At 37.6% G+C, this 27,660-nt stretch overlaps 1 protein-coding gene across 1 annotated transcript in view; it reads left to right on the top strand.

Moving 5' to 3' along the window:
- The window catches only part of CCDC171 (coiled-coil domain containing 171), a gene marked incomplete at its 3' end in the record, with an annotated part of 345,924 nt that overhangs the window by 161,682 nt on the left and 156,582 nt on the right, over positions 1-27,660 (top strand). The window contains exon 17 of the mRNA XM_082603964.1: positions 27,147-27,651. Coding sequence (XP_082460090.1) covers positions 27,147-27,651 — 505 coding nt within the window. The remainder of the gene's footprint in view (positions 1-27,146; positions 27,652-27,660) is intronic.

The following is a 27,660-nucleotide window of genomic DNA, read 5'->3' as shown; positions in this document are numbered from 1 at the left end:
GCTGCACTTTCCTCTGTGGCTCCGAAGCTTCCCCACCGCCCACACCCTGTCTCTGCCAGTGAAGAGGTTCCTAGTGTGTGGAAACATTTCCTCCTTCACAGCTCCCTCCCAGAGGTGCAGGTCCCATCCCTATTCTTTTGTCTTTGTGTGTTTTTTTTTCTTTTGCCCTATGCAGGTACGTGGGGAGTTTCTTGCCTTTTGGGAGGTCTGAGTTCTCCTGCCAGCATTCAGTAGGTGTTCCGTAGGAGTTGTTCCACATGTAGATGTATTTTTGATGTATTTTTAGGGAGGAAGGTGATCTCCACATCTTACTTCTCTGTCATCTTGAAGGTCCTCCCTGCCCATATTAAAATCATTTTTTACTTATTAAGTTGTGTTAGTTTGGGATTGGTTCAAGGTGGTGGAGTAGAAGGATGTGTTCTCACTCCCTCTTGTGAGAGCGCCGGAATCACATTAGCTGCTGAACAGTCATCGACAGGAAGACACTGGAACTCACCAAAAAAGATACCCCACATCCAAAGATGAAGAAGAAGCCACAATGAGACGGCAGGAGGGGTGCAATCACAATAAAACCGAATCCCATAACTGCTGGGTGGGTGACTCACAAACTGGAGAACACTTATACCACAGAAGTCCACCCACTGGAGTGAAGGTTCTGAGCCCCACGTTAGACTTCCCAACCTGGGGGTCCGACAAGGGAAGGAGGAATTCCTAGAGAATCATACTTTGAAGGCTAGCGGGATTTGATTGCAGGACTTTGACAGCACTGGGGGAAACAGAGACTCCACTCTTGGAGGGCACACACAAAGTAGTGTGCACATAGGGTCCCAGGGGAAGGAGCAGTGACCCCATAGGAACCTAAATCAGACCTATCTTCTAGAGTTGGAGGGTCTCCTGCAGAGGCGGGGGTGGCTGTGTCTCACAGTGAGGACAAGGACACTGGAAGCAGAAATTCTGGGAAGTACTCCTCGGTGTGAGCCCTCCCAGAGACTGCCATTAGCCCCACCAAAGAGCCCGGGTAGTCTCCAGTGCTGGGTCCGCCTTGGGCCAAACAACCAACAGGGAGGGAAGGCAGCCCCACCAATCAGCCAACAAGCGGATTAAAGTCTTACTGAGCTCTGCCCACCAGAGCAAGAGCCAGCTCTACCCACCAGCAGCCCCTCCGATCAGGAAATTTGCATAAGCCTCTTAGGTAGCCTCATCCGCCAGAGGGCAGACAGCAGAAGCAAGAAGAACTACAATCCTGCAGCCGGTGGAACAAAAACCACATTCACAGAGAGATAGACAAAAAGGCAGAGGACTATGTACCAGCTGAAGGAACAAGATAAAACCCCAGAAAAACAACTAAATGAAGTGGAGATAGAAAACTTTCCAGAAAAAGAATTCAGAAGAATTGTAGTGAAGATGATTCGGGACCTTGGAAAAAGAATGGAGGCAAAGATTGAGAAGATGCAAGAAATGTTTAACAAAGACCTAGGAGAATTAAAGAAAAAACAAACAGAGATGAGCAATACAATACCTGAAATGAAAAATACACTAGAAGGAATCAATAGAAGAACAACTGAGGCAGAAGAACGGATAAGTGACTTGGAAGACAGAATGGTGGAATTCACTGCTGCAGAACAGAATATATAAAAAGGATGAAAAGGAATAAAGACAGCCTAAGAGACCTCTGGGACAACATTAAGTGCAACAACATTCGCATTATAGGGGTCCCAGAAGGAGAAGAGAAAGAGAAAGGACCAGAGAAAATATTTGAAGACATTATAGCCAAAAACTTCCCTAACATGGGAAAGGAAATAGCCACCCAAGTCCAAGAAGTGCAGACTCCCATACAGAATAAACCCAAGGAGAAACACGCCGAGACACATAGTAATCAAATTTTCAAAAATTAAAGACAAAGAAAAATTATTGAAAGAACCAAGGGAAAAACAACAAATAATATACAAGGGAACTCCCATAAGGTTAACAGCTGATTTCTCAGCAGAAACGCTACAAGCCAGAAAGAAGTGGCATGACATATTTAAAGTGATGAAAGGGGAAAACCTACAACCAAGATTACTCTACCCGGCAAGGATCTCATTCAGATACAATGGAGAAATCAAAAGCTTTACAGACAAGCAAAAGCTATGAGAATTCAGCACCACCAAACCAGCTCTACAACAAATGCTAAAGGAACTTCTCTAAGTGGGAAACACAACAGGAGAAAAGCACCTACAAAAACAAACCCAAAACAATTAAGAAAATGGTAATAGGAACATACATACCAATAATTACCTTAAATGTGAATGGATTAAATACTCCAACCAAAAGACAGGCTCACTGAATGGATACAAAAACAAGACCCATATATATGCTGTCTACAAAAGACCCACTTCAGACCTAGGGACACATACAGACTGAAAGTGAGGGGATGGAGAAAGATATTCCATGCAAATGGAAATCAAAAGAAAGCTGGAGTAGCAATACTCATATCAGATAAAATAGACTTTAAAGTATGCTACAAGAGACAAGGGATGACACTACATAATGATCAAGGGATGAATACAAAAAGAACATATAACAAGTATAAATATATATGCACCCAACATAGCAGCACCTCAATACATAAGGCAACTGCTAATACCTATAAAAGAGGAAATCAACAGTAACAAAATAATAGTGGGGGACTTTAACACCGCAGTTACACCAATGGACACATCATCCAAACGGAAAATTAATAAGGAAACAGAAGCTTTAAATGACACAATTGACCAGATAGATTGAATTGATATTTGTAGGACATTCCATCTAAAAACAGCAGATTACACTTTCTTCTCAAGTGCTCATGGAACATTCTCCAGGATAGATCATATCTTGGGTCACAAATCATGCCTAAGTAAATTTAAGAAAATTGAAATCATATCAAGCATCTTTTTTGACCAGAACACTATGAGATTAGAAATCAATTACAGGGAAAAAAGCGTAAAAAAACACAAACATATGGAGGCTAAGGAATACATTACTAAATAACCAAGAGATGAATGAAGAAATCAAAGAGGAAATCAAAAAATACCTAGAGATAAATGTCAATGAAAACACGACGATCCAACACCTATGGGATGCAGCAAAAGCAGTTCTAAGAGGGAAGTTTATAGCAATACAAGCCTACCTCAAGAAACAAGAAAAATCTCAAGTAAACAATCTAAACTTACACCTAAAGGAACTAGAGAAAGAAGAAGAAACAAAACCCAAATTTAGGGCTTCCCTGGTGGCACAGTGGTTGAGAGTCCGCATGCCGAGACAGGGGACACGGGTTCGTGCTCCGGTCTGGGAAGATTCCACATGCGTGGAGTGGCTAGGCCCGTGAGCCATGGCTTCTGAGCCTGTGAGTCCGGAGCCTTGCTCCACAACAGGAGAGGCCACAACAGTGAGAGGCTCGCGTACCACAAAAAAAAAAAAAAAAAAAAAAAAACCCCAATAAAACCCAAAGTTAGTAGAAGGAAAGAAATCATAAAGATCAGAGCAGAAAAATGAAATAGAAACAAAGAAAACAAATAGCAAAGATCAATAAAACTAAAAGCTGGTTCTTTGAGAAGATAAACGAAATTGATAAACCATTGGCCAGACTCATCAAGAAAAAGAGGGAGAGGACTCAAATCAATAAAATGAGAAATGAAAAAGAAGTTACAACAGAGTGCAGAAATACAAAGCATCCTAAGAGACTACTACAAGCAACTCTATGCAAATAAAATGGACAACCTGGAAGAAATGGACAAATTCTTAGAAAGGTATCACCTTCCAAGACTGAACCAGGAAGAAATAGGAAATATGAACAGACCAATCACAAGTAATGAAATTGAAACTGTGATTTAAAATCTTCCAACAAACAAAAGTCCAGGACCAGATGGCTTCACAGGTGAATTCTATCAAACATTTAGAGAAGAGCTAACACCCATCCTTCTCAAACTCTTCCAAAAAATTGCAGAGGAAGGGACACTCCCAAACTCATTCTATGAGGCCACCATAACCCTGATACCAAAACTAGACAAAGATGTCACAAAAAAAGAAAATTACAGACCAATATCACTGATGAATATAGATAGATGCAAAAATCCTCAACAAAATACTAGCAAACAGAATCCAACAACACATTAAAAGGATCATACACCACGATCAGGTGGCATTTATCCCAGTGATGCACGTATTCTTCGATATACTCAAATCAATCAAAGTGGTAAACCATATTAACAAATTGAAGAATAAAAGCTATATGATCATCTCAATAGATGCAGCAAAAGCTTTTGAAAAAATTTCAACACCCATTTATGATAAAAACTCTCCGGAAAGTGGGCATAGAGGGAACCTACCTCAACGTAATAAAGGCCATATATGACAACTCACAGCAAACATGATTCTCAATGGTGAAAAACTGAAAGCATTTCCTCTAAGATCAGGAGCAAGACAAGGATGTCCACTCTCTCCACTATTATTCAACGTAGTTTTGGAAGTCCTAGCCGTGGTAATCAGAGACAAAAAAGAAACAAAATGAATCCAAATGGAAAAGAAGAAGTAGACTGTCACTGTTTGCAGATGACATGATACTATACATAGAGAATCCCAAAGATGCCACCAGAAAACTATTAGAGTTAATCAGTGAATTTGGTAAAGTTGCAAGGTACAAAATTAATGCACAGAAATCTCTTGCATTCTTATACACGAATGATGAAAAATCTGAAAGAGAAATCAAGGAAACACTCCCATTTACCACTGCAACATAAAAGAATAAAATACCAGGAATAATCCTACATAGGGAAACAAAAGAACTTTATGCACAAAACTGTAAGACACTGCTGAAAGAAATTAAAGATGATACAAACAGATAGATATACCATGTTTTTGGATTGGAAGAATCAACATTGTGAAAATGACTATACTACCCAAAGCAATCTACAGATTCAATGCAATCACTATCAAATTACCAATGGCATTTTTTACAGAATTAGAACAAAATTCTTCAAATTTGTATGGAGACAGAAAAGACCCAGAATAGCCAAAGCAGTCTTGAGGGAAAAAACCGAGCCGGAGAAATCAGACTCCCTGACTTCAGACTATACTACAAAGCTACAGTCATCAAGACAATATGATACTGGCATAAAAACAGAAATATAGGTCAATGGAATAGGATAGAAAGCCCTGAGATAAATCCACTCACCTATGGTCAACTAATCTATGACAAAGGAGGCAAGGATATACAAAGGAGAAAAGACAGCCTCTTCAATAAGTGATGCTGGGAAAACTGGACAGCTACATGTAAAAGAATGAAATTAGAACACTCCCTAACACCATACACAAAAATAAACTCAAAATGGATTAGAGACCTAAATATAAGCCCGGAAACTATAAAACTCTTAGAGGAAAACATAGGAAGAACACTGTTTCACATAAATCACAGCAAGACCTTTTTGACCCACCTCCTAGAAGTAAAAACAAAAATAAACAAATGGGACCTAATGAAACTTAAAAGCTTTTGCAAAGCAAAGGAAACTACAAACAAGACCAAAAGACAGCCCTCAGAATGGGAGAAAATATTTGCAAATGAATCAGTGGACAAAGGATTAATCTCCAAAATATATAAACAGCTCATGCATCTCAATATTAAAAAAACAAACAACCCAATCCATAAATGGGCAGAAGACCTCAATAGACATTTCTCCAAAGAAGACAGACGGATGGCAAGAAGCACATGAAAAGCTGCTCAACATCACTAATTATTATAGAAATGCAAATCAAAACTACAATGAGGTATCACCTCACACCAGTTAGAATGGCCATCATCAAAAAATCTACAAACAATAAATGCTGGAGAGGGTGTGTAGAAAAGGGAACCCTCTTGCACCGTTGGTGGGAATGTAAATTGATACAGCCACTATGGAGAACAGTATGGAGGTTCCTTAAAAAACTAAAAATAGAATTACCATATGACCCAGCAATCCCACTACTGAGCATATACCCAGAGAAAACCATAATTCAAAAAGACACATGCAATCCTACGTTCATTGTCGCACTATTTACAATAGCCAGGTCATGGAAGCAACCTAAATGCCCATCAACAGACGAATGGATAAAGATGTGGTACATATATACAATGGAATATTACTCAGCCATAAAAAGGAATGAAATTGGGTTATTTTTAGAGACGTGCATGGATCTAGAGACTGTCATACCGAGTGAAGTGAGAAAGAGAAAAACAAATATTGTATATTAACGCATATATGTGGAACCTAGAAAAGTGGCACAGATGAACTGGTTTGAAGGTCAGAAATTGAGACACAGACGTAGAGAACAAATGTATGGGCACCAAGGGGGGTTAATGCCAGGGTGTGGTGCTGGTGGTGTTGTGATGGATTGGGAGATTGGGATTGGCATATATACACTAATATGTATAAAATGGATAACTAGTAAGAACCTGCTGTATAAAATAATAAGTAAAATAAAATTCAAAAAAAGTTGTGTTAGTTCTTTATATATTTTGAATATTAACCCCTTATCTGACATATGGCTTGTAAAAATTTCCTCCAAGTCTGTAGGCGGCCATTGCATTTTGTTAATTATTTATTTTGCAGTGCAGAAGCTTTTGAGTTTGATGTATTCCCTGTTGTTGATTTTTATTTGTATTGATTGTGCTTTTGATGTCATATTCAAAATATCATTGGCAAGACCAATATCTTTGGGCTTCTTCTCTATGTTTTCTTTAGGAGTGTTATGGTATTAGGTCTTATGTTTAAGTTTTTGATCCATTTTGAGTTAATTTTTATGAATGGTGTGAGAAAGGGGTCTAATTTCATTGTTCTGCATGTATTTCTCCAGTTTTCCCAGCACCGTTTGTTGAATAGAGTATCTTTTCCCCATTGAAGAGACTATCTTTTCCCCATTGGGTTCTTGGTTCCCTTGTTGAATATTAGCTGACCATAAAGGTCATGTTTTAATTTTGGACTCTCTGTTCTCTTCCATTGGTCTTGTTGTCTATTTTGGTGCCAATGCCACATTTTTTTTATTACTATGGCTTGCTGATGCTATGATCTTATATATCCCAATATATAAGGAAATCCCAAGGAGTGAATCAAAACACTGTTGTAATTAATTGATGATTTTAGTAAAGTAGCAGGTTACAAAATCTACTTATAGAAATCTGTGGCATTCCTTTACATTAATGAGGAAGCATTGGAATAAGAAATAAAGAAAACTATCCCATTCACAATAGCATCAAAAACAATAAAATATTTAGGAATAAATTTACCAGAAAAGTAAAAGTTCTGGAAGATGAAAACTGCAAGACTTTGCTGAAAGCAATTGAGGAAAATACAAAGGGAAAGGCATCCCTTCTTCATGGATCAGAAGAATTAATATTGTTAAAATGACCATACCACCCAAAGCCATCTAGAGATTCAACACAATCCCCATCAAAATACCAAAGGAATTCTTCACAGAAATAAAAGAAACAATCCTAAAATTTGTGTGGAAACACAAAAGACCCCGAGTAGCAAAAGCATTCCTGAGAAAAAAGAACAAAATTGGAGGTATCACAATTCCTGATTTCAAACTATCCTATCAGTGTTTTGAACTCACTTCCTTTATTCTAAATCTGCAGAAAGGCATAGCAATTCATTTTCTCAAGTAAGGGAATCAGTTATGACAAATGCTAATGTTTTAGGAGATCTCACCGAAGACTTTTCTCTTAAGAATGTGTAACATCCTGGCTTTGATCCCTGTGTATGCAAACTAAAAGTATCATTTCATTATTCCTAAAAGTACATTAATATTATATATTGGCATATTTTCTATATTATTTATTTACAATATTTGAATTTTCATAAAATGTAATTGGATACACAACAGCAATTCAGTTGGGTTTATATTTGGTAAACTGATATTATAATATATATTACAGGACCTATAAATTTTATTTTAGGAAATTTTCTTATGATTAATTCTATTTCTCTGCTCTTTTCCTCAAAGCTGCAATGCAAATAAAGATATTTTCATTTTACCTCACTTAATTTTCAAAAATTGTGTTGATAAGGACATGAGAGGCAAAAATCCACAGTTTTTCATAGGATTGTGGGTTGTAGAGGATATTTAATGTCAGATGAACATAGTCACTAATAGATGCCATCTGCTGGAGAACAAATGACTTATCTATAGAGCCCTGTGCTTAGTGTCTGGTTACTGTAAAGAAGTGGTTAGTAAAAGACAGGTAGTTAAATAAAAAACAATTTTTGGATTTTAATTGCTTTTATTTGAAAAAATATAAAGTATTATAATTTGCAAGATTTTTGGATGTGTAAGCTTTTAAAACAATTCCCTGGCGGTCCAGTGGTTAAGACTTAGCCTTCCAATGTGGAGCGTGTGGGTTTGATCCCTGGTTGGGGAACTAAGATCCCACGTGCCTCAGGGCCAAAAAACCAAAACATAAAATAGAAGCAACATTGTAACAAATTCAATAAAGACTTAAAAAAATGGTCCACATCAAAAAAAAAATCTTAAAAAAACCCCAAAACAATTAGTGAAAATGCTATTAGGTAATGAAACTTGGAGAATAGGAAGCTTGGTTTTTAGCAGGTTTTTAGCATTAGTTAAAATGTGCTAGCCACATGGTTTGGTAATTCTTGAATTTAAATACTTTGGAGCCATCATATAAATATATCTCAAACATATATGCCTACTGAAGGATCGGGGCTGAGTGCCATGTTACACTGCCTTACTAACTTTGCTTTTGTAATCTTAGTACTTATGTTCTTATTTCTTTTCTATCTGAAAAAGATGAAATTACTGGAACAAGAACTTCCTCTCTAGAACTAAAGATTTTGCATTGTCAGTTAAGTATGGTTAACCCTTGATGTGATGTTTGTTGTAAACACTTTTGATTTATGTGACATTTTAGTAAAAACAAGTGAATTTAGAATGGAGAACAAAAATCAAAGAAATTCAGGTTCATCATAATATATTGCATTTTATTCCTCTTACATCACAGTGTTAAGAGTACATTTGGCAAAAAATCTGAGTTAATCATAAAAGTGTTATTAGATGTTGAAGTATTTTTCTTTTAAATTGAATTCCAAAAATATTCAGAGATAAAGTGCAGCTTGTTTATATTGTTGATGGTGATAGGGATACATGCCTGCCTGAAATGATTCACAGGGAGTTAGACACAATCCGGTACACACTGTGTTTTGATGGACTGTGAGTAGCTGTGACTGGGCGACTCTAATGAAATATAGGAAAGTCCTCTGACTACTTTTTAAATAATTGCTTTAGAAGCTGTTTTTCTTTTTAATTAAAAAAAATTTAAAAATTTATTTAATTTATTTATTTAATTGTGGCTGTGTTGGGTCTTCGTTGCTGCTTGCTGGCTTTCTCTAGTTGCAGCGAGAGGGGGTTACTCTTTGTTGCGGTGCACGGGCTTTTCATTGCAGTGGCTTCTCTTGTTGCGGAGTACGGGCCCTAGGCATGCGGGCTTCAGTAGTTGTGGCACGTGGGCTCAGTGGTTGCAGGGGGGCACTGGAGTGCAGGCTCAGTAGTTGTGGCGCCCGGGCTTAGTCGCTCCACTGCATGTGGGCTCTTCCCAGACCAGGGCTCAAACCCGTGTCCCCTGCATTGGCAGGTGGATTCTCAACCACTGCACCACCAGGGAAGCCCCTGTTTTTCTTAATAATAATGCTATCAATTGAATTTTTGTAATGCTTGATCGATTTTTCAACGCTTTTCATACTTTTGCTTGCCTCCTCTTACTTGATCCCCACAACAACCATGTGAGAAAGGTAACTTAAACATCATTTCTATTTTACAAATGCGGAAAATAAGGTTCAGAGAACTGGTATCACTCATTTGTGTAGCGAGGAAGTTCTAGAGTCAGAATTAGAATGGAGATAACAGATGTGAAATGTTTAGCACCTTGCTTGGCGTTTAGTAATTACAAAGTGAATGTTCCGTGCTGTTTAAATATATTATCATCATCCTTATCTTCCAGTCCTTTTTGCACTATACTACAACACTGTTTCTTTTAGAAACATGCTATTTTTGTGTATAAAGTAATATCTGAAAGCAGGTATAGTGACAACTCAGTTTCATATTTCTTGAACTCATTTTTGCGAGTGAATGTTGCTTAACTGGTAATGAAACATGATAATGTATGAAAGAGCTAACCAGTGCCATGCTGTTAGTCATTCAAAAATGGTAGTTCCCTATCTTTTATTTTCCTCAGACTTCTTTTTTTCTGAGATACTGAATTTTTAGTATACTGCATTGCAAAATTACTACTGTAGGTAAGAATAGCAAAATAACTTTTATATAATATAGTTAATATTAATTAAATAAATACATGTTATATATATATCAGATATATAGAACACTGTGTTTCATGCTGTGATACTAACACAGAGGTATAATACTTAGTTATTTTCTCAAAAAGTGTCAAATTTAGTTGGGGAGGCATTATAGAAACACATGAAAAATTAAATAATACAAGGTTTATCACAAGGCTGTATGTAATTAATTGCCAAAAGAATGCTATCAACTCAGAATTGAAGGTAGTCAAAGTTTGAAGGCTTCCTGGAGGAGACTAGAGTCTAGGAGACTAGACTGGGCCGTGTTATCAGGATCTGAAAGCCCAGAAGGAAGGGAGACATCAGACAGATCAGAACTTAGAGGTCATGCTAACTTTCCAACAGTCTGAGATAATATCTTTTAACAATCAGTAAATCAAGCCTCTTGCCTGTATTGACAATTTATTCTCAGTCTAATGATAAGGAGAACTCTTTTCTTTTGAGAGCTTGGCTTATCTCTTTGGATAATTTTATAATTTGTACTGCCTTAGAAACTAGAGTACACACAGGCATGTACCATTTTCGACACATATTGCAATATTCTTGATGTGCTAAACTTACAAAATGTGAAGATAGTGTTTTTAAGTTAAGTAATTAGCCGTTATGGGGCTTGAGTATATATATGAAGATCAGATAATGGAATTTCTGGGTCATATGGTAACTCTATATTTAACTTTTTGAAGAACTGCCAAACTGTTTTCAAAAGCCTCTGCACCATTTCAACATCTCCACAGGCAGTGTATGAAGGCTCCAATTTCTCCACAAAATGTGCTTTATTTTTTTAACAGAGAAACATTTACATTGTAGGAAAAGCTGGCGAATTTATGTTTATTATATTTTGAAATATTACCATTTGATAAAAAGACAAGATATGAAACATATAAAAGACTTTTAAAATGTAGTCCTTTGATATCTATTTGTCACTGACTGTCCAGTTTGCAGTTTGTCTTTTTGCCAACATAAAGAATAAGAAATCAGCAAGCGAAAGTGATAAAAAAGAATTTTACTCCGTAGGGAAGTTTCTAATTTCTGGCCCAAAGTCTCAAAGTTCACGGGTTGCTGAAAACCAGTAAGGTATCCCTCAAGGCTCCTGTGTTTCAGGAAGTAAGTGCATGATTCATTAGGGAAAGAAACTGTCCTCTCCCCATCATTTTGGGTGCACTTTGAATCTAAAAGTCAAGGAAAACTAATAAAATTAGATAGTGTTTTTGACATGCCAAAAAAAGTCTGTGTAAAAGGTATAAATTTTATAGTTTCAGGTTGTTAAAATTTTTTAAGAATTTTTTTGGGGGGGATTTATGAATATTATTTTTGAAATTAAACACACTAAGGAGCAGATTATAGCAGTACTAGGAATACTTTTGTCCCATTTGAAAGTGATGTTCCTTATGTTTGTTTGAAAAATATTGGTCTTTAATCTTCTTTGGTAAAGAACATAGGTTTTCTTTTTTAAGGAATACTTGCTCTTATAGCTGTTTCTAGCCTTACCATCAAACAAGCTTTGTTCTTCAAGAATAATTCACAGTAAATAATGCAATGCCTCTGAAAGTCTCTCTGGAATATCAGAATTAATTTAAAACAGAATTCTGACATGTTGATAAGTTCCAAATTATATTTGGAAATCATATCTTTTTTGGATTTTATTTTTCTCCTCTTTACATTTGTAAAACTTTTTATTCATTGGGTATTTACTCAGTGCTTATTATAGGCAAAACACTGTGCTAAGCATCAGGGAACATTTTATAACGGATTATTTCATTCACTTAATATTTATAAAATACCCACAGCATATAGAGCATTGTGACAGGCACCGTGGTAAATAATTCCTGGCCTCTAGGAACTAGCACTCTATTGTATTTGAGGGAGAGTGGTTTAATTATGTTCAGAGAAGGTCGAAGTCAGCATGAATGAGAATGTTAGTAATAGGTGTCATGGAATAGATGGACCCTGAAATGGGCTCAGGAAATTGTTAGAATTTGGATAGTGTTAGGGGAGTTGAAAGGAAAGGACCTGGTGGTACTAGAGACCATGGATAAATTGTGAAAAGTCACAATGGTGGTGAGGTTCCTGTCTGGATAGCAAAGGAGCAGATCATCTCCTTTTTCTTCAAGTTGAGGATCCTAGGAGAAAGTGAAGTCTTTACAGGAGAAGGCATGTGGGCATGTTGTGACCTGAGGGGAGACCTTGGTTCAGTAAAGAGTTTCAGCAATAGGATTGGATTGACACAGTCTGACATGAAACTAGCATTGCTTGCTGATGGCTTTGATTTAGGGATGGAGAGGATCTGGTGAAAGAAGGAGGAATTAAGACTTACTACAAAGTTTTTGACTGGAACAATTGGGTAGATGTTGGTTCAATGTACTCGTAAAGAGGACTATTATAAACACCTTTAGGAGGAAAAACAGCAGTACTTGAGATGGTTATGAGGTATCTAGGGGGAGATGCCTAGTGGGCAGTCAGATCTGTAATTCTGGATTTCAGTGGATCTGCCAGGAATGCAGAAATGTAATTGTTAAGAAATAATCCAAACTCTCAGTATTTATTAGCATTAATATTAGTGTGGTTTTCTTAATCTCATATTTGTCAATAAGAGCTTTAAAAATTTAAGTACTTAATTTTATTATTTTAAAATCTTTATTTCAAATATCCCACTCTGCTAATCCTAGTTATTTAATTGAATGTTGTCCTGGTTGATTTTTTTTTGATAATCGTTAATACTTGGTATCTTGATTATATAAACCAAGAATGATTTAGGACAACAGACGGTTGTTAGACAAAGTCTTTCAGAGATTGTTTATTTTTATTTATATACAGACTTCACATATATTATTTTTTAATAATTTCTTTTTTTAAAAAATCGAGCTAACTCTGATTTATAACATTATATAAATTTCATGTGTACAACATTTTAATTCGACTTCTGAATACACTATAGCATGCCCACCACCAAAAGTCTGGTTTCCATATATCACCATACAGTTGACCCTTTTTAACCATTTTGCCCTCCCCTGACCCTTTCCCTCTGTAACCACTACTCTGTTATCTGTGTCTACATGTTTGTTTTTGTTTGGTTTTTCATTTATTTTGTTTTTGTTTGTTTGTGTTTTATATTCCACATATGAGTGAATTGATAGGGTATTTGTCTTTCTCTCTCTGACTCATTTCACTTAGCATAATACCTTCAAGGTCCACCCTTGTTGAAAATGGCAAGATTTCATCTTTTTTATGGCTTAATAGTATTCCATTGCTTGTATATACCACATCTTCTTTATCCATTCATCTGTTGATGAGCAGTGAGGTTGTTTCCATATCTCAGCTCTTGTAAATAATGCTGCAGTGAACATAGGGGTACATATATGTATGGTTAGGCTACACTCAAGATGCCTATTCTCTTGCTCTCTGTACATCCTCTGCTAGACCAGTCCCTGCTTCACTCACATGACTATCCAGTTGTCTTAATTATAAGGCTTAATTAGCTCCTGGTAACTGATGAGCCCACCTGACATCAATTCCCCCTATAAATGGTAGCCTCCTTCTCCCCTGAGTAGCAAAGACTGTTGTCATGTCCTGCCCAGCATCTGCCCCACATGGTGATGTGTAGCTCCAGGACCCTTTGTGTAAGATCCCCCTGTCCAATAAATCACTACTGTCTGTCACTGTCTCTGGGCTCTTTCTTCAGTGTCAAGGCTTGGCAACTCCAAGACTTGCAGGCCTGCAGAGTGCAGTGCAATAATATATCTTTTCGAATTAGTGTTTTCATATTTGGATAAATTTGGAGAAGTGGAACAGCTGGATCATATGGTAGTAAATTAAGTATATACTTAATTTTTTGAGCAATCTCCATACTGTTTTCTACAGTGGCTGCACCAGTTTACATTCCCACCAATAGTGCACAAGTGTTCCCTTTTCTCCACATCCTCACCAATACTTATTTGTTGTCTTTTTGATAATTAGTCATTCTAATGCACATGAGATTGAGACTGAGGGTAGTCATCAGTTAGATCGATTAAACTGTAACTTGCTTAATAAATAATGAACTGTAACCTGCCTTCACTGATCAAGCTTGCTTTAATTGTTCTGTAAGCATCAGGTAGCCTAAAAAATGTTTGCCTGAGTTGTTTTTCAGAAACTTGGAGTCAGCTGTGTCCAGTTAGAGTTTGATCTGGTGAGGACTGGTGGGATCACCAACCCTCCAAATGGGCATGCGTGAATGTACAATCAGTGACCTTTTGACGTCAGAAGGCCCAAAACTCCACCTACAGAACGTGCATCCCGAGGAGAAGCATGTAGCTTACTTGCACCTGTGCAGAATGATGATACCTCACCTTTTTCTTGTCTCCAATTACTTTCCCCACACTCCCCATGCCTCAGCTTTACCCAGAAGTATCCCAAGCCCTTCATCTTTGGGGAGGTGGATTTGAGATTTGTTCTCCCGTCTCTTTGCTTGGCTGCCTCGTGAAGAAACCCTTTCTCTGCTGCAAATCTTTGTCTCAGCGTTTGGCTTGCTGCAGCTTAGACAAATGGACGTGGTTTGGTAACAAGATAATATTTCATTGCTGTTTTAACTTGCATTTTTCTAATAATTGGTGATGTTGAACACCTTTTCATGTGACTGTTGGCTGTCTTTATTTCTTCTTGGGGAAAAATGTGTATTCAGATGCTCTGTCCACTTTTTAATTGAGTTGTTTGTTGTTGAGTTGTATGAGTTCTTTTATGTTTTGGATATTGGCTGCTTATAGATATATGATTTGCAAATTTCTTCTCCCATTGGGTAGGTTGTCCTTTTGTTTTGTTAATGGTTTCTTTTGCTGTACAGAAGCTTTTTAGTTTGATGTAGTCCCATTTGTATATTTTGTTTTCATTTCCCTTGCCTTAGGAGACATATCTAGAATGATATTGCTAAATCTGATGTGAGAGAGCATACTGCTGCCTCTGTTTTTTTCTAGGATTTTTATGGCTTCACTTCTTACATTCAAGTCTTTAATCCATTTTGAGTTAATTTTTGTATATGGTGTAAGATAGTGATCTAGTTTCATTCTTTTGCATGTGGCTGTCCAGTTTTCCCAACACCATTTATTGAAGAGACTGTCCTTTATCCATTGTATGTTCTTTACTCCTTTAATATAAATTAATTGTCCATATATGTGAGAGTTTATATCTGGACTTTCAGTTCTGTTCCATTGATCTGTCTGTCTGTTTTTCTGCCAATACCATGCTGTTTTGATTAGTATAGCTTTGTAGTATAATATGAAATAAGGGAATGTGATACCTTGAACTTTTTTTTTTCCCCTTGGGATTGCATTGGCTATTATTGGTTCCATACATATTTTAGCATTTTTTTGCTCTATTTTTGTGAAAAATATTATTGAGATTTTGACAGAGATTGCACTGAATCTATAGATTACTTTAAGTAATATGGACATTTTAACAGTTGTAATTCTTCCAATCTATGAACACAGAATATCCTTCTATTTTTTCATGTCTTCAGTGTTTTCAACAGTGTCTTATAGTTTTCGGTCTACAGGTCTTTCACCTCCTTGGTTGAATTTATTCCTAGGTATTTTATTCTTTTTGTTGTGATTGTAAATGTGATTTTTAAAAAAATTTCTCTTTCTGCTAGTTTGTTGTTAGTGTATAGAAACACAAAACAGATTTTTGTATACTGATTTTGTACCCTGCAACTTGACTGTATTCATTTATTATTTTTAATAGTTTTTTGGTGGCAACTTTAGGTTTTTCTATATATAAAATACTATCATCAGCAGATAGGGACAGTTTTACTTCTTCTTTTCCAATTTGGGTGTCTTTTATTTCTTTTTCATGCCTAATTGCTCTGGCTAGGACTTCTAATACCAAGTAGAATATGAGTGGTGAGAGTGGGCATCCTTGTTTTGTTCCTGATCTTAGAGGGATAGCTTTTAATTTTTCACCATTGAGTATGATGCTAGTGGGTTTGTCATAAATAGCCTTTATTATGTTACAGTACCTTCCTTCTATACCCATTTTATTGGGAGCTTTTATTATAAATAGGTGTTGAATCTTGTCAAATGTTTTTTCTGCATCTGTTGAGATAATCATGTGATTTTTATCCTTTGTTTTGTTAATGTGGTATATCATGTTGATTGATTTGCAGATATTGAACAATCCTTGCATTCCTGGAATAAATCCCACTATCATGGTGTATGATCCTTTTAATGTACTGTTGTATTTGGTTTGCTAATGGTTTTTTTTTTTTTTTTTGGCCATGCTGCGTGGCTTGTGGGATCTTAGTTCCCCAACCAGGGATTGAACCCGGGCCCTCGGCAATAAAAGCTTGGAGTCCTAACCACTGGACCACCAGGGAATTCCCAGTTTGCTAATATTTTGTTGAGGATTTTTCCGTTTATGTTCATTAAAGATATTGGCATATAATTTTATTTTTTTGTCCTGTGCTTGTCTGGTTTTGGTATCAAGATAATGTTGGCCTTATAAAATGCATTAGCAAGTGTTCTCTCCTCTTCAATTTTTTGGAAGATTTTGAGAATGATAGGTATTGAATCATCTTTGAATATTTGGTAGAATTTACCACTTCATACATATTCTTAGTCTTATTTTTATTCTTTTAGCAATTTGTGAATAGCATCTCTTTCTTACAATACAAACTATATGATGAGTCTCATGAAATCATTCATAGTGGTGGTAATTAATATTAACTAGCACTTTTAAATAAATAACCAATACAAATGATCAAAATATGGGAGCCATAAAATGACATGAGGATCTTTAAAATTGCTTTATTACATCACTACTGCTTCTACCAACCAGGTAGCCTAAAATGAAAACTGGCTGTGTAAGTCAAGAATCTCAATTCTGTTTTCCAGAAATTCCAGTGTGCTCCTGTTTTTCCTCTATATAGAGAGAAGTAGGGTATTTTTTGTAATATATTCCCGATTTTTATCCATTTCTAACCATGTTTTAATTGCTCTCTTATCCTCATCCCAGGACTATCTGTTTCTGGCTGTCTCTCTGAAATGCTTTAACTTTAACCTGATGCTCTGTGGAAATGGACCAGCTGTATAGAGTAGAGGAATCTATCATGCAGTAAAATTAAATCTTTTTGCAATACGTTTACTTTACTTTTATCTCTCCTTCCACAATCCATTTGATTTTGACCAGTGACTGATTTTTTTTTGAAATATTTAAAATATCATTAGCAAATATATCTTTTAACAATTTTTTTGGTCAAAAAACTGATATTTGTTAAAAACCGACTTCTGCCTGAGACTTTGATATCTGTAAAAGTGTAGAACCCAAATGCTTAGATTCATTTTTTTTTCTTTTTTTTTTTTTTTTCTTTTTGCGGTATGCGGGCCTCTCACTGTTGTGGCCTCTCCCGTTGCGGAGCACAGGCTCCGGACGCGCAGGCCCAGCGGCCATGGCTCACGGGCCCAGCCGCCCCGCGGCATATGGGATCCTCCCAGACCGGGGCACGAACCCGTATCCCCTGCATCGGCAGGCGGACTCTCAACCACTGCGCCACCAGGGAGGCCCTTTTTTTCTTTTTAATGTCTTTTTTGGAGTATAACTACTTTACAATGGTGTGTTAGTTTCTGCTTTAAAACAAAGTGAATCAGTTATACATATACCTATGTCCCCATATCTCTTCCCTCTTGTGTCTCCCTCCCTCCCACCCTCTCTATCCCACCCCTCTAGGTAGTCACAAAGCACCAAGCTGATCTCCCTGTGCTGTGCAACTGCTTCCCACTAGCTCTCTGTTTTACATTTGGTAGTGTATATATGTCCATGCCACTCTCTCACTTTGACCCAGCTTACCCTTCCCCCTCCCTGTATCCTCAAGTCCATTCTCTAGTAGTCTGTGTCTTTATTCCTGTCTTGCCCCTAGGTTCTTCATGACCTTTTCTTTTCTTTTTTTTTTAGATTCCATACATATGTGTTAGCATATGGTATTTGTTTTTCTCTTTCTGACTTACTTCACTCTGTATGACAGACTAGGTCCATCCACCTCACTACAAATAACTCAATTTCGTTCCTTTTTATGTATGGCTGAGTAATATTCCATTGTATATATGTGCCACATCTTCTTTATCCATTCATCTGATGATGGACACTTAGGTTGCTTCCATGTCCTGGCTATTGTAAATAGAGCTGCAATGAACATTGTGGTACCTGACTCTTTTTGAATTATGGTTTTCTCAGGGTATATGCCCAGTAGTGGGATTCCTGGGTCGTATGGTAGTTCTATTTGTAATTTTTTAAGGAATCTCCATACTGTTCTCCTTAGTGGCTGTATCAGTTTACATTCCCACCAAAAATACAAGAGGGTTCCCTTTTCTCCACACCCTCTCCAGCATTATGGTTTGTAGATTTTATGATGATGGCCATTCTGACCAGTGTGAGATGATATCTCATTGTAGTTTTGATTTGCATTTCTCTAATGATTAATGATGTTGAGCATTCTTTCATGTGTTTGTTGGCAATCTGTATATCTTCTTTGGAGAAATGTCTGTTTAGGTCTTCTGCCCATTTTTGGATTGGGTTGTTTGTTCTTTTGATATTGAGCTGCATGAGCTGCTTGTAAATTTTGGAGATTAATCCTTGTCAGTTGCTTCATTTGCAAATATTTTCTACCATTCTGAGGGTTGTCCTTTCGTCTTGTTTATGGTTTCCTTTGCTGTGCAAAAGCTTTTAAATATCCTTAGGTCCCATTTGTTTATTTTTGTTTTTATTTCCACTTCTCTAAGAGGTGGGTCAAAAAGGATCTTGCTGTGATTTATGTCAAAGAGTGTTCTGCCTATCTTTTCCTCTAAGGGTTTGGTAGTGTCTGACCTTACATTTAGGTCTTTAATCCATTTGGAGTTTATTTTTGTATATGGTGTTAGGGAGTGTTCTAATTCCATTCTTTTACATGTGGCTGTCCAGTTTTCCCAGGACCACTTATTGAAGAGGCTGGCTTTTCTCCGCTGTATATTCTTGCCTCCTTTATCAAAGATAAGGTGACCATATGTGTGTGGGTTTATCTCTGGGCTTTCTATCCTATTCCATTGATCTATCTTTCTGTTTTTGTGCCAGTACCATACTGTCTTGATTATTGTAGCTTTGTAGTATAGTTTGAAGTCAGGGAGCCTGATTCCTCCAGCTCCATTTTTCTTTCTCAAGATTGCTGGCTATTCGGGGTCTTTTGTGTTTCCATACAAATTGTGACATTTTTTGTTCTAGTTCTGTGAAAAATGCCATTGGTAGTCTGATAGGGATTGCATTGAATCTGTAGATTGCTTTGGGTAGTAGAGTCATTTTCATAATGTTGATTGTTCCAATCCAAGAACATGGTATATCTCTCCATCTATTTGTATCATCTTTAATTTCTTTCATCAGTGTGTTATAATTTTCTGCATACAGCTTTTTTGTCTCCTTAGGTAGGTTTATTCCTAGATATTTTTTTCTTTTTGTTGCAGTGGTAAATGGGAGAATTTTCTTGATTTCACTTTCAGATTTTTCATCATTAGTGTATAAGAATGCCAGAGATTTCTGTGCATTAATTTTGTATCCTGCTACTTTACCAAATTGATTGATTAGCTCTAGTAGTTTTCTGGTAGCACCTTTAGGATTCTCTATGTATAGTATCATGTCATCTGCAAACAGTGACAGCTTTACTTCTTCTTTTCCGATTTGGATTCCTTTTATTTCCTTTACTTCTCTGATTGCTGTGGCTAAAACTTCCAAAACTATGTTGAATAAGAGTGGTGAGAGTGGGCAACCTTGTCTTGTTCCTGATCTTAGTGGAAATGGTTTCAGTTTTTCACCATTGAGGACGATGTTGGCTGTGGGTTTGTCATATATGGCCTTTTTTATGTTGAGGAAAGTTCCCTCTATGCCTACTTTCTGCAGGGTTTTTATCATAAATGGGTGTTGAATTTTGTCGAAAGCTTTCTCTGCATCTATTGAGATGATCATATGGTTTTTCTCGTTCAATTTGTTAATATGGTGTATCACGTTGATTGATTTGTGTATATTGAAGAATCCTTGCATTCCTGGAATAAACCCCACTTGATCATGGTTTATGATCCTGGTTTATGATCCAACAGCAGTTGGATTCTGTTCACTAGTCTTTTGTTGAGGATTTTTGCATCTATCCTCATCAGAGATATTGGCCTGTAGTTTTCTTTCTTTGTGACATCTTTGTCTGGTTTTGGTATCAGGGTGATGGTGACCTCGTAGAATGAGTTTGGGAGTGTTCCTCTGTCTGCTATATTTTGTAAGAGTTTGAGAAGCATAGGTGTTATCTCTTCCCTAAATGTTTGATAGAATTCTCCTGTGAAGCCATCCAGTCCTGGGCTTTTGTTTGTTGGAAGATTTTTAATCACAGTTTCAATTTCAGTGCTTGTGATTGGTCTGTTCATATTTTCTGTTTCTTTCTGGTTCAGTCTCAGAATGTTGTGCATTTCTAAGAATTTCTCCATTTCTTCCAGGTTGTCCATTTTATTGGCATAGAGTTGCTTGTAGTAATCTCTCATGATCCTTTGTATTTCTGCAGTGTTAGTTGTTACTTCTCCTTTTTCATTTCTAATTCTATTGATTTGATTCTTCTCCCTTTTTTTCTTGATGAGTCTGTCTAATGGTGTATCAATTTTGTTTATCTTCTCAAAGAACCAGCTTTTAGTTTTATTGATCTTTGCTGTCATTTCCTTCATTTCTTTTTCCTTTATTTCTGATCTGATATTTATGATTTCTTTCCTTCTGCTAACTTTGGGGTTTTTTTGTTCTTCTTTCTCTAAGTGCTTTCGGTTTAAGGTTAGTTTGTTTATTTGAGGTGTTTCTTGTTTCTTAAGGTAGGATTGTATTGCTATAAACTTCCCTCTTAGAACTGCTTTTGCTGCATCCCATAGGTTTGGGTCATCATGTTTTCATTGTCATTTTTTTCTAGGTAGTTTTTGATTTCCTCTGTGATCTCTTGGTTATTAAGTAGTGTATTGTTTAGCCTCCATGTGTTTGTATGTTTTACAGTTTTTTTCCTGTAATTGATATCTAGTCTCATAGTATTGTGGTCGGAAAAGATACTTGATACTATTTCAATTTTTAAAATTTACCAAGGCTTGATTTGTGACCCAGGATATGATCTATCCTGGAGAATGTTCCATGAGCACTTGAGAAGCATGTGTATTCTATTGTTTTGGATGGAATGTCCTATAAATATCAATTAAGTCCATCTTGTTTAAAGTATCATTTAAAGCTTGTGTTTCCTTATTTATTTTCATTTGAATGATCTGTCCATTGATGAAAGTGCGGTGTTAATGTCCCCTACTATGATTGTGTTACTGTCGATTTCCCCTTTTATGGCTTTTAGTATTTGCCTTACGTATTGTGGTGCTCCTATGTTGGGTGCATAAATATTTACAATTGTTATATCTTCTTCTTGGATTGATCCCTCGATCATTCTGTAGTGTCCTTCTTGGTCTCTTGTAATAGTCTTTGTTTTAAAGTCTTTTTTTCTGATATGAGAATTGCTACTCCAGCTTTGTTTTGATTTCCATTTGCATGGAATATCTTTTTCCATCCCCTCACTTTCAGTCTGTATGTGTCCCTAGGTCTGAAGTGGGTCTCTTGTAGACAGCATATATACGGGTCTTGTTTTTGTATCCATTCAGCCACTCTGTGTCTTTTGGTTGGAGCATTTAATCCATTTACATTTAAGGTAATTATTGATATGTATGTTCCTATTACCATTTTCTTAATTATTCTGTGTTTGGTTTTAGGTCTTTTCCTTCTCTTGCGTTTCCTGCCTAGAGAAGTCCCTTTAGCATTTGTTTTAAAGCTGGTTTGGGGGTGCTGAATTCTCTTAGCTTTTGCTTGTCTGTAAAGGATTTAATTTCTCTGTCAAATCTGAATGAGATCCTTGCTGGGTAGAGTAATCTTGGTTTTAGGTTTTTCTCCTTCATCACTTTAAATATGTCCTGCCACTCCCTTCTGGCTTGCAGAGTTTCTGCTGAATGTTCAGCTGTTAACCTTATGGGGATTACCTTGTGTGTTTTTTGTTGTTTTTCCCTTACTGCTTTTAATATTTTTTCTTTGTATTTAATTTTTGAGAGTTTGATTAATATGTGTCTTGGCGTGTGTCTACTTGGATTTATCCTGTATGGGACTCTCTGTGCTTCCTAGACTTGATTCACTATTTCCTTTCCCATATTAGGGAAGTTTTCAACTATAATCTCTTCAAATATTTTCTCAGTCCCTTCTTCTCTTCTTCTTCTGGGACCCCTATAATTCGAATCTTGGTGTGTTTAATGTTGTCCCAGAGGTCTCTGAGGCGGTCCTCAATTCTTGTCATTCTTTTTTCTTTTTTCTGCTCTGCAGCAATTATTTCCACTATTTTGTCTTCCAGGTCACTTACCCATTCTTCTGCCTCAGTTATTCTGCTATTGATCCCTTCTAGAGAGTTTTTAATTTCATTTATTGTGTTGTTCGTCACTGTTTGTTTGCCCTTTAGTTCTTCTAGTTCCTTGTTAAGTGTTTCTGGTATGCTCTCCATTCTATTTCCAAGATTTTGGATCATCTTTACTATCATTATTCTGAATTCTTTTTCAGGTAGACTGCCTATTTCTCCTTCATTTGTTAGGTTTGGTGGGTTTTTGCCTTGCTCCTTCATCTGCTGTGTGTTTGTCTTTCTTCTCATTTTGCTTAGCTTACTGTGTTCAGGGTCTCCTTTTCGCAGGCTGCAGGTTTGTAGTTCCCGTTGTTTTTGTTGTCTGTCCCCAGTGCCTAAGGCTGGTTTAGTGGGTTGTGTAGGGTTCCTGGTATAGGGGACTAGTGCCTGTGTTCTGGTGGATGAGGCTGCATCTTGTCTTTCTGGTGGGCAGGTCCACGTCTGGTGGTGTGTTTTAAGGTGCCTGTGCCCTTATGATTTTAGGCAGCCTCTCTGCTAATGGATGGGGTTGTGTTCCTGTCTTGGTAGTTGTTTGGCATAGGGTGTCCAGCACTGTAGCTTGCTGGTCGTTGAGTGGAGCTGGGTCTTGGCGTTGAGATGGAGATCTCTGGGAGATTTTTGCCATTTGATATTACGTGGAGCTGGGAGGTCTCTTGTGGACCCGTGACCTGAACTTGGCTCTCCCACCTCAGAGGCATAGCCCTGATGCCTGTTTGGAGCACCAAGAGCCTGTCATCCACATGTCTCAGAATAAAAGGGAGAAAAAAAAGAAAGAAAGAAAAAACAAACAAAAAAAAAACCCGGACAGACAGAACCCTAGGACAAATGGTAAAAGCAAAGCTATACAGTCAAAATCACACACAGAAGCATACACATACACACTCACAAAAAGAGAAAAAGGGAAAAAATATATATATATATATCGTGGCTCCCAAAGTCCAGCATCTCAATTTGGGATGATTCGTTGTCTATTCAGGTATTCCACAGATGCAGCGTACATCACGTTGATTGTGGAGATTTAATCCGCTGCTCCTGAGGCTGCTGGGAGAGCTTTCCCTTTCTCTTCTTTGTTTGCATAGGTCCTGGGGTTCAGCTTTGGATTTGGACTCGCCTCTGCGTGTAGGTCGCCTGAGGGCATCTGTTCTTCGCTCAGACAGGACGGGGTTAAAAGAGCAGCTGATTTGGGGGCTCTGGCTCACTCAGGCCGGGGGGAGGGAGGGGTATGGATGCGGGGCGAGCCTGCGGCATCAGAGGCCGGCGTGACATTGCACCAGGCTGAGGCGCACCGTGCGTTCTCTGGAGGAAGTTGTCCTTGGATCCCGGGACTCTGGCAGTGGCAGGCTGCGTAGGCTCCCAGGAGGGGAGGTATGGAGAGTGACCTGTGCTTGCTCAGGGAGGAAGGAGCTCAGAGGGACTTGGCTGAATAAAGGGCTTGCGAGCCTAAGGGTGAGTTTTAAGCCGCTTTCCCTGCTGTCAGGAGGAGCGACGCTGACGCTCCAGCCGGACCCTGTGCCTCCCTTACGCCGTTTCCCCTCAGGACGCTCAGGTCCACCCCAATTAGGTTCATTTTTATTTTGATTACTTAGGTATGACCAGTGCATCTCTTTTATCCTAGATTTTCTATAATTTTCCTTTTTTTCTCTAAATGAACTAATGGAGTTGATTTTGGAGAGAATATGGAATTAAACTTTGTAATTTCCATTTGCTCCCTCTACTCCCTGAAACTCTACTGCTATCCCAGGCAGTCTTTATTAATGTTTCCAATTTTTCCATCCATTTACTAAAGCTTAGCAACTGTCCCAAGTTTTATGGTTTCTCATAGCTTTCTGGGTAAAGTTTAAATTCTTTAGCTTAATCATTTATTATCTACATACTTCTCAAATTTCCATCATTTTCCTCTTCAAACATTCTGAATTATTTGTACTTCCTTAGAACACATTACTTTGTTTTCTGGCTCTTCCTTTGCTAGATGCTAGTCTTCCTGCTTTTTCTAGCTGTAACTTTTGTCAGTTTTCCCTTTTCATAAAGGCTGTTGTACATCTGCTTCTAAGCTGTCCACTTGGCTCTTAGAGTTTCTTCCATCTTCCAGCTGCTCCCAGTGGAACACCACGACCTTTACTAGTGGTCTTTATATGGAGCTCTGGGACACAGGCCTATTGATAGACTACTGCTGCCACAACTTGGCTATCAGTAGAGGTGTGGTTGGAGCAAGCTACAATTCCCTTATTTCCCCATTCCTTTATTTCTCACAGTACCACCACAGGTACGGCTGGATCAGACTTCAGAGAATAGTTGGAGTAAATAAAGGACATTAAAGTATAGCAGAGAAACATTTAAAACCAAGACTAAATCCAATTTCCCTCCTGCCCAAGGGAAAGCACTCAAGAAGTTGAATCCATCAGAGAGTGGCCTCTTGTATACTTCCTTTACTCGTTTGTATTCAGGACTGTACTTCTGAGTGCCTCCTTCTACTCACCGTGCACTTTTGGGAACCTCATCCCCTAGCCTCAGGACTGGTTTTGGTCCGGGGGTTACTTTCCTCAGCCATGTGTTTCGACAAGTTTGAATCCTTTTGGCTACTTCCTGTCAACATTGTCCATGGTAGGCTTTGACACCTAAATCTTGCAGAGTAGTTAAGAGTTTGTATGATTTTCTCTAAGTCTGAACAGCTTTGAAGTCTTCCTGCCAGTGTAAATTTTGGAAATGCCTTTGATTGTTCTAGTTGTTTGTGGATAACTCTTGAATCAGACACTCACTGTAAACCTTTCCCAAACACCATTGTTAAATTTCAGACGGAGTGTGACCTGAACCAATAATACAAAGAGAAATATTTTCCTTAATGTCCCCCAAAGGATTCTCTCATAATGAAGATACTGCTTCACTTTATATAGAGCATGATTTTTCTTTTCTTTTTTTTTTTTTTTTTTTCGTGGTACGTGGGCCTCTCACTGCTGTGGCCTCTCCCCGTTGCGGAGCACAGGCTCCGGACGCGCAGGCCCAGCGGCCATGGCTCACGGGCCCAGCTGCTCCGCGGCATGTGGGATCCTCCCAGACCGGGGCACGAACCCGTGTCCCCTGCATCGGCAGGCGGACTCGCAACCACTGCGCCACCAGGGAAGCCCCAAGAGCATGATTTTTCTTAGTCTCTGACTGACCCCCTTATTCAAATAGAACTCCCTTGGCCTGTTTTAAAAAGAACGAAGTCCATGGACAAGCCAGGGCAGCTTATTTGGTTAAGTAAAGATTCAGCTAAAGCTGTTAAATCACCATGGACTAGATTAGATTAAATTTTATTATAAGGGTAGCCATTGGCTAGCCTCCTTATTGGTGGAGTTGAGTTTTTTGTTGTTGTTCTTTCTATTACACATCTCACTCCCACTTGTCCTTTGCCATATTCCTCCAAAAGCCTGTCAACGTCATTTGGTATAAACATCCTTTTGTGCATCTCTTGCAATCTAGCATAGCTCCATCACAGCATTATACCATAATCATTGATTTATTTGTCTGTTTTCCTAGCGTGTGGAATTTAGTAAGCAATGAATAAATGTTTATCGAATGATAAATTAATCAGTAAAAGAAATTGGCATCTGTCATCTTCTGAATTTACTCTGTTTCAACAATTCCTTAATGATTAGGTATAAGATTTCATGGAGAGCTAGTTTATTTTCTAGTGATTAAAATCCAGTGCCTGCAGTTAAAATTTCTGTATGTTGCATATTAAGTTTTGAATTATAAGTACCTTGATCAAGAAAAAAGGACCAGAGTGCTGCTGAGGCCCAGCCCACAGTTAGTAATTTACTCCCAGCACTGGAGCTGTACTTTGCACAGCCTTCTGTCTTGGGGAGGAAGAAACTGAAATAAGAGAGTATGCTCTCAGAATCAGTCCCCTCTCATCTAGTAAATGGCAGATAGTCAGATGCTGTGTATTGTATTATTTATTTAACCCTTTGCTATTTTGACAAAAAGTTAAGTCTTTTTACGTATAGAAAAGCCTCTAATGCTGGTGTGATTTCTGTTTAAAAGTAGGAAATACATGTTACTGAGTAATGGAAGAGAAGAAATTTTCTTTTTCTGAATATGTGTATTTATGCATAAGTATACAGGGAATTTACAAAGTATTTTTAAATGTATGTGCTCTACTTTGTGTAAAGCTTCCATATAAGGGATTTAAAAATTACTGTGCACATTTAGATCTAAGCTGTTTGGCCCACTGTTGCTCTATCATATGTATTTTTTGGATATTTTAGAACATAGATCTTTTGAAGAAAAAGAACTAGTTGTCAGCAAAAGGTTTTCTTTTTTAAAAGAGGAGTTAATAAAATGCTTGTTTCATGATCAAATATATTATTTGTCTTTTCTTATAGAAATTTCAAGAAATTGCTGAAAAAAATATGGAAAAATTGAACCGTATTGAGAAGTCACGTGAACAATTGGTTGTTGAAAACACACATTTCAAAAACTTGTTATCACAGACTAAAAAGGAACAAACATCCTTGCTGGCGGCCTGCGCATTGATGGCTGGTGCCTTATATCCTCTGTATAGCCGATCATCTGCCTTATCCACACAGAGAGATTTTCTCCAGCAACAGGTCAACACCTTTGAGTTGTTAAAATTGGAAGTTAGAACTCTAGCCCAGGCTTTGTCAACTGTAGAAGAAAAGAAGCAAGAGGAAGCCAAGATGAAGAAAAAAGCATTCAAAGGATTAATACGTGTATTCCGGAAAGGTGTTATTGCAATTTTGGCAGCAAACAGACTCAAGATTTTGGGCCAGTCGTGTGCGTCTCTTTTTACCTGGATGGAGAGTTTCAAAGAAGGCATAGGCATGTTGGTGTGTACAGGAGAGCCCAAAGACAAGAATAAATTTCCAAGTAAGATAA

This window comes from Mesoplodon mirus (genome assembly GCF_964341445.2).
Source record: "Mesoplodon mirus genome assembly, chromosome: 1".
In the NCBI taxonomy this organism is placed as follows: Eukaryota; Metazoa; Chordata; class Mammalia; order Artiodactyla; family Ziphiidae; genus Mesoplodon; species Mesoplodon mirus.
This window is presented reverse-complemented; position numbering and strand designations above follow the sequence as displayed.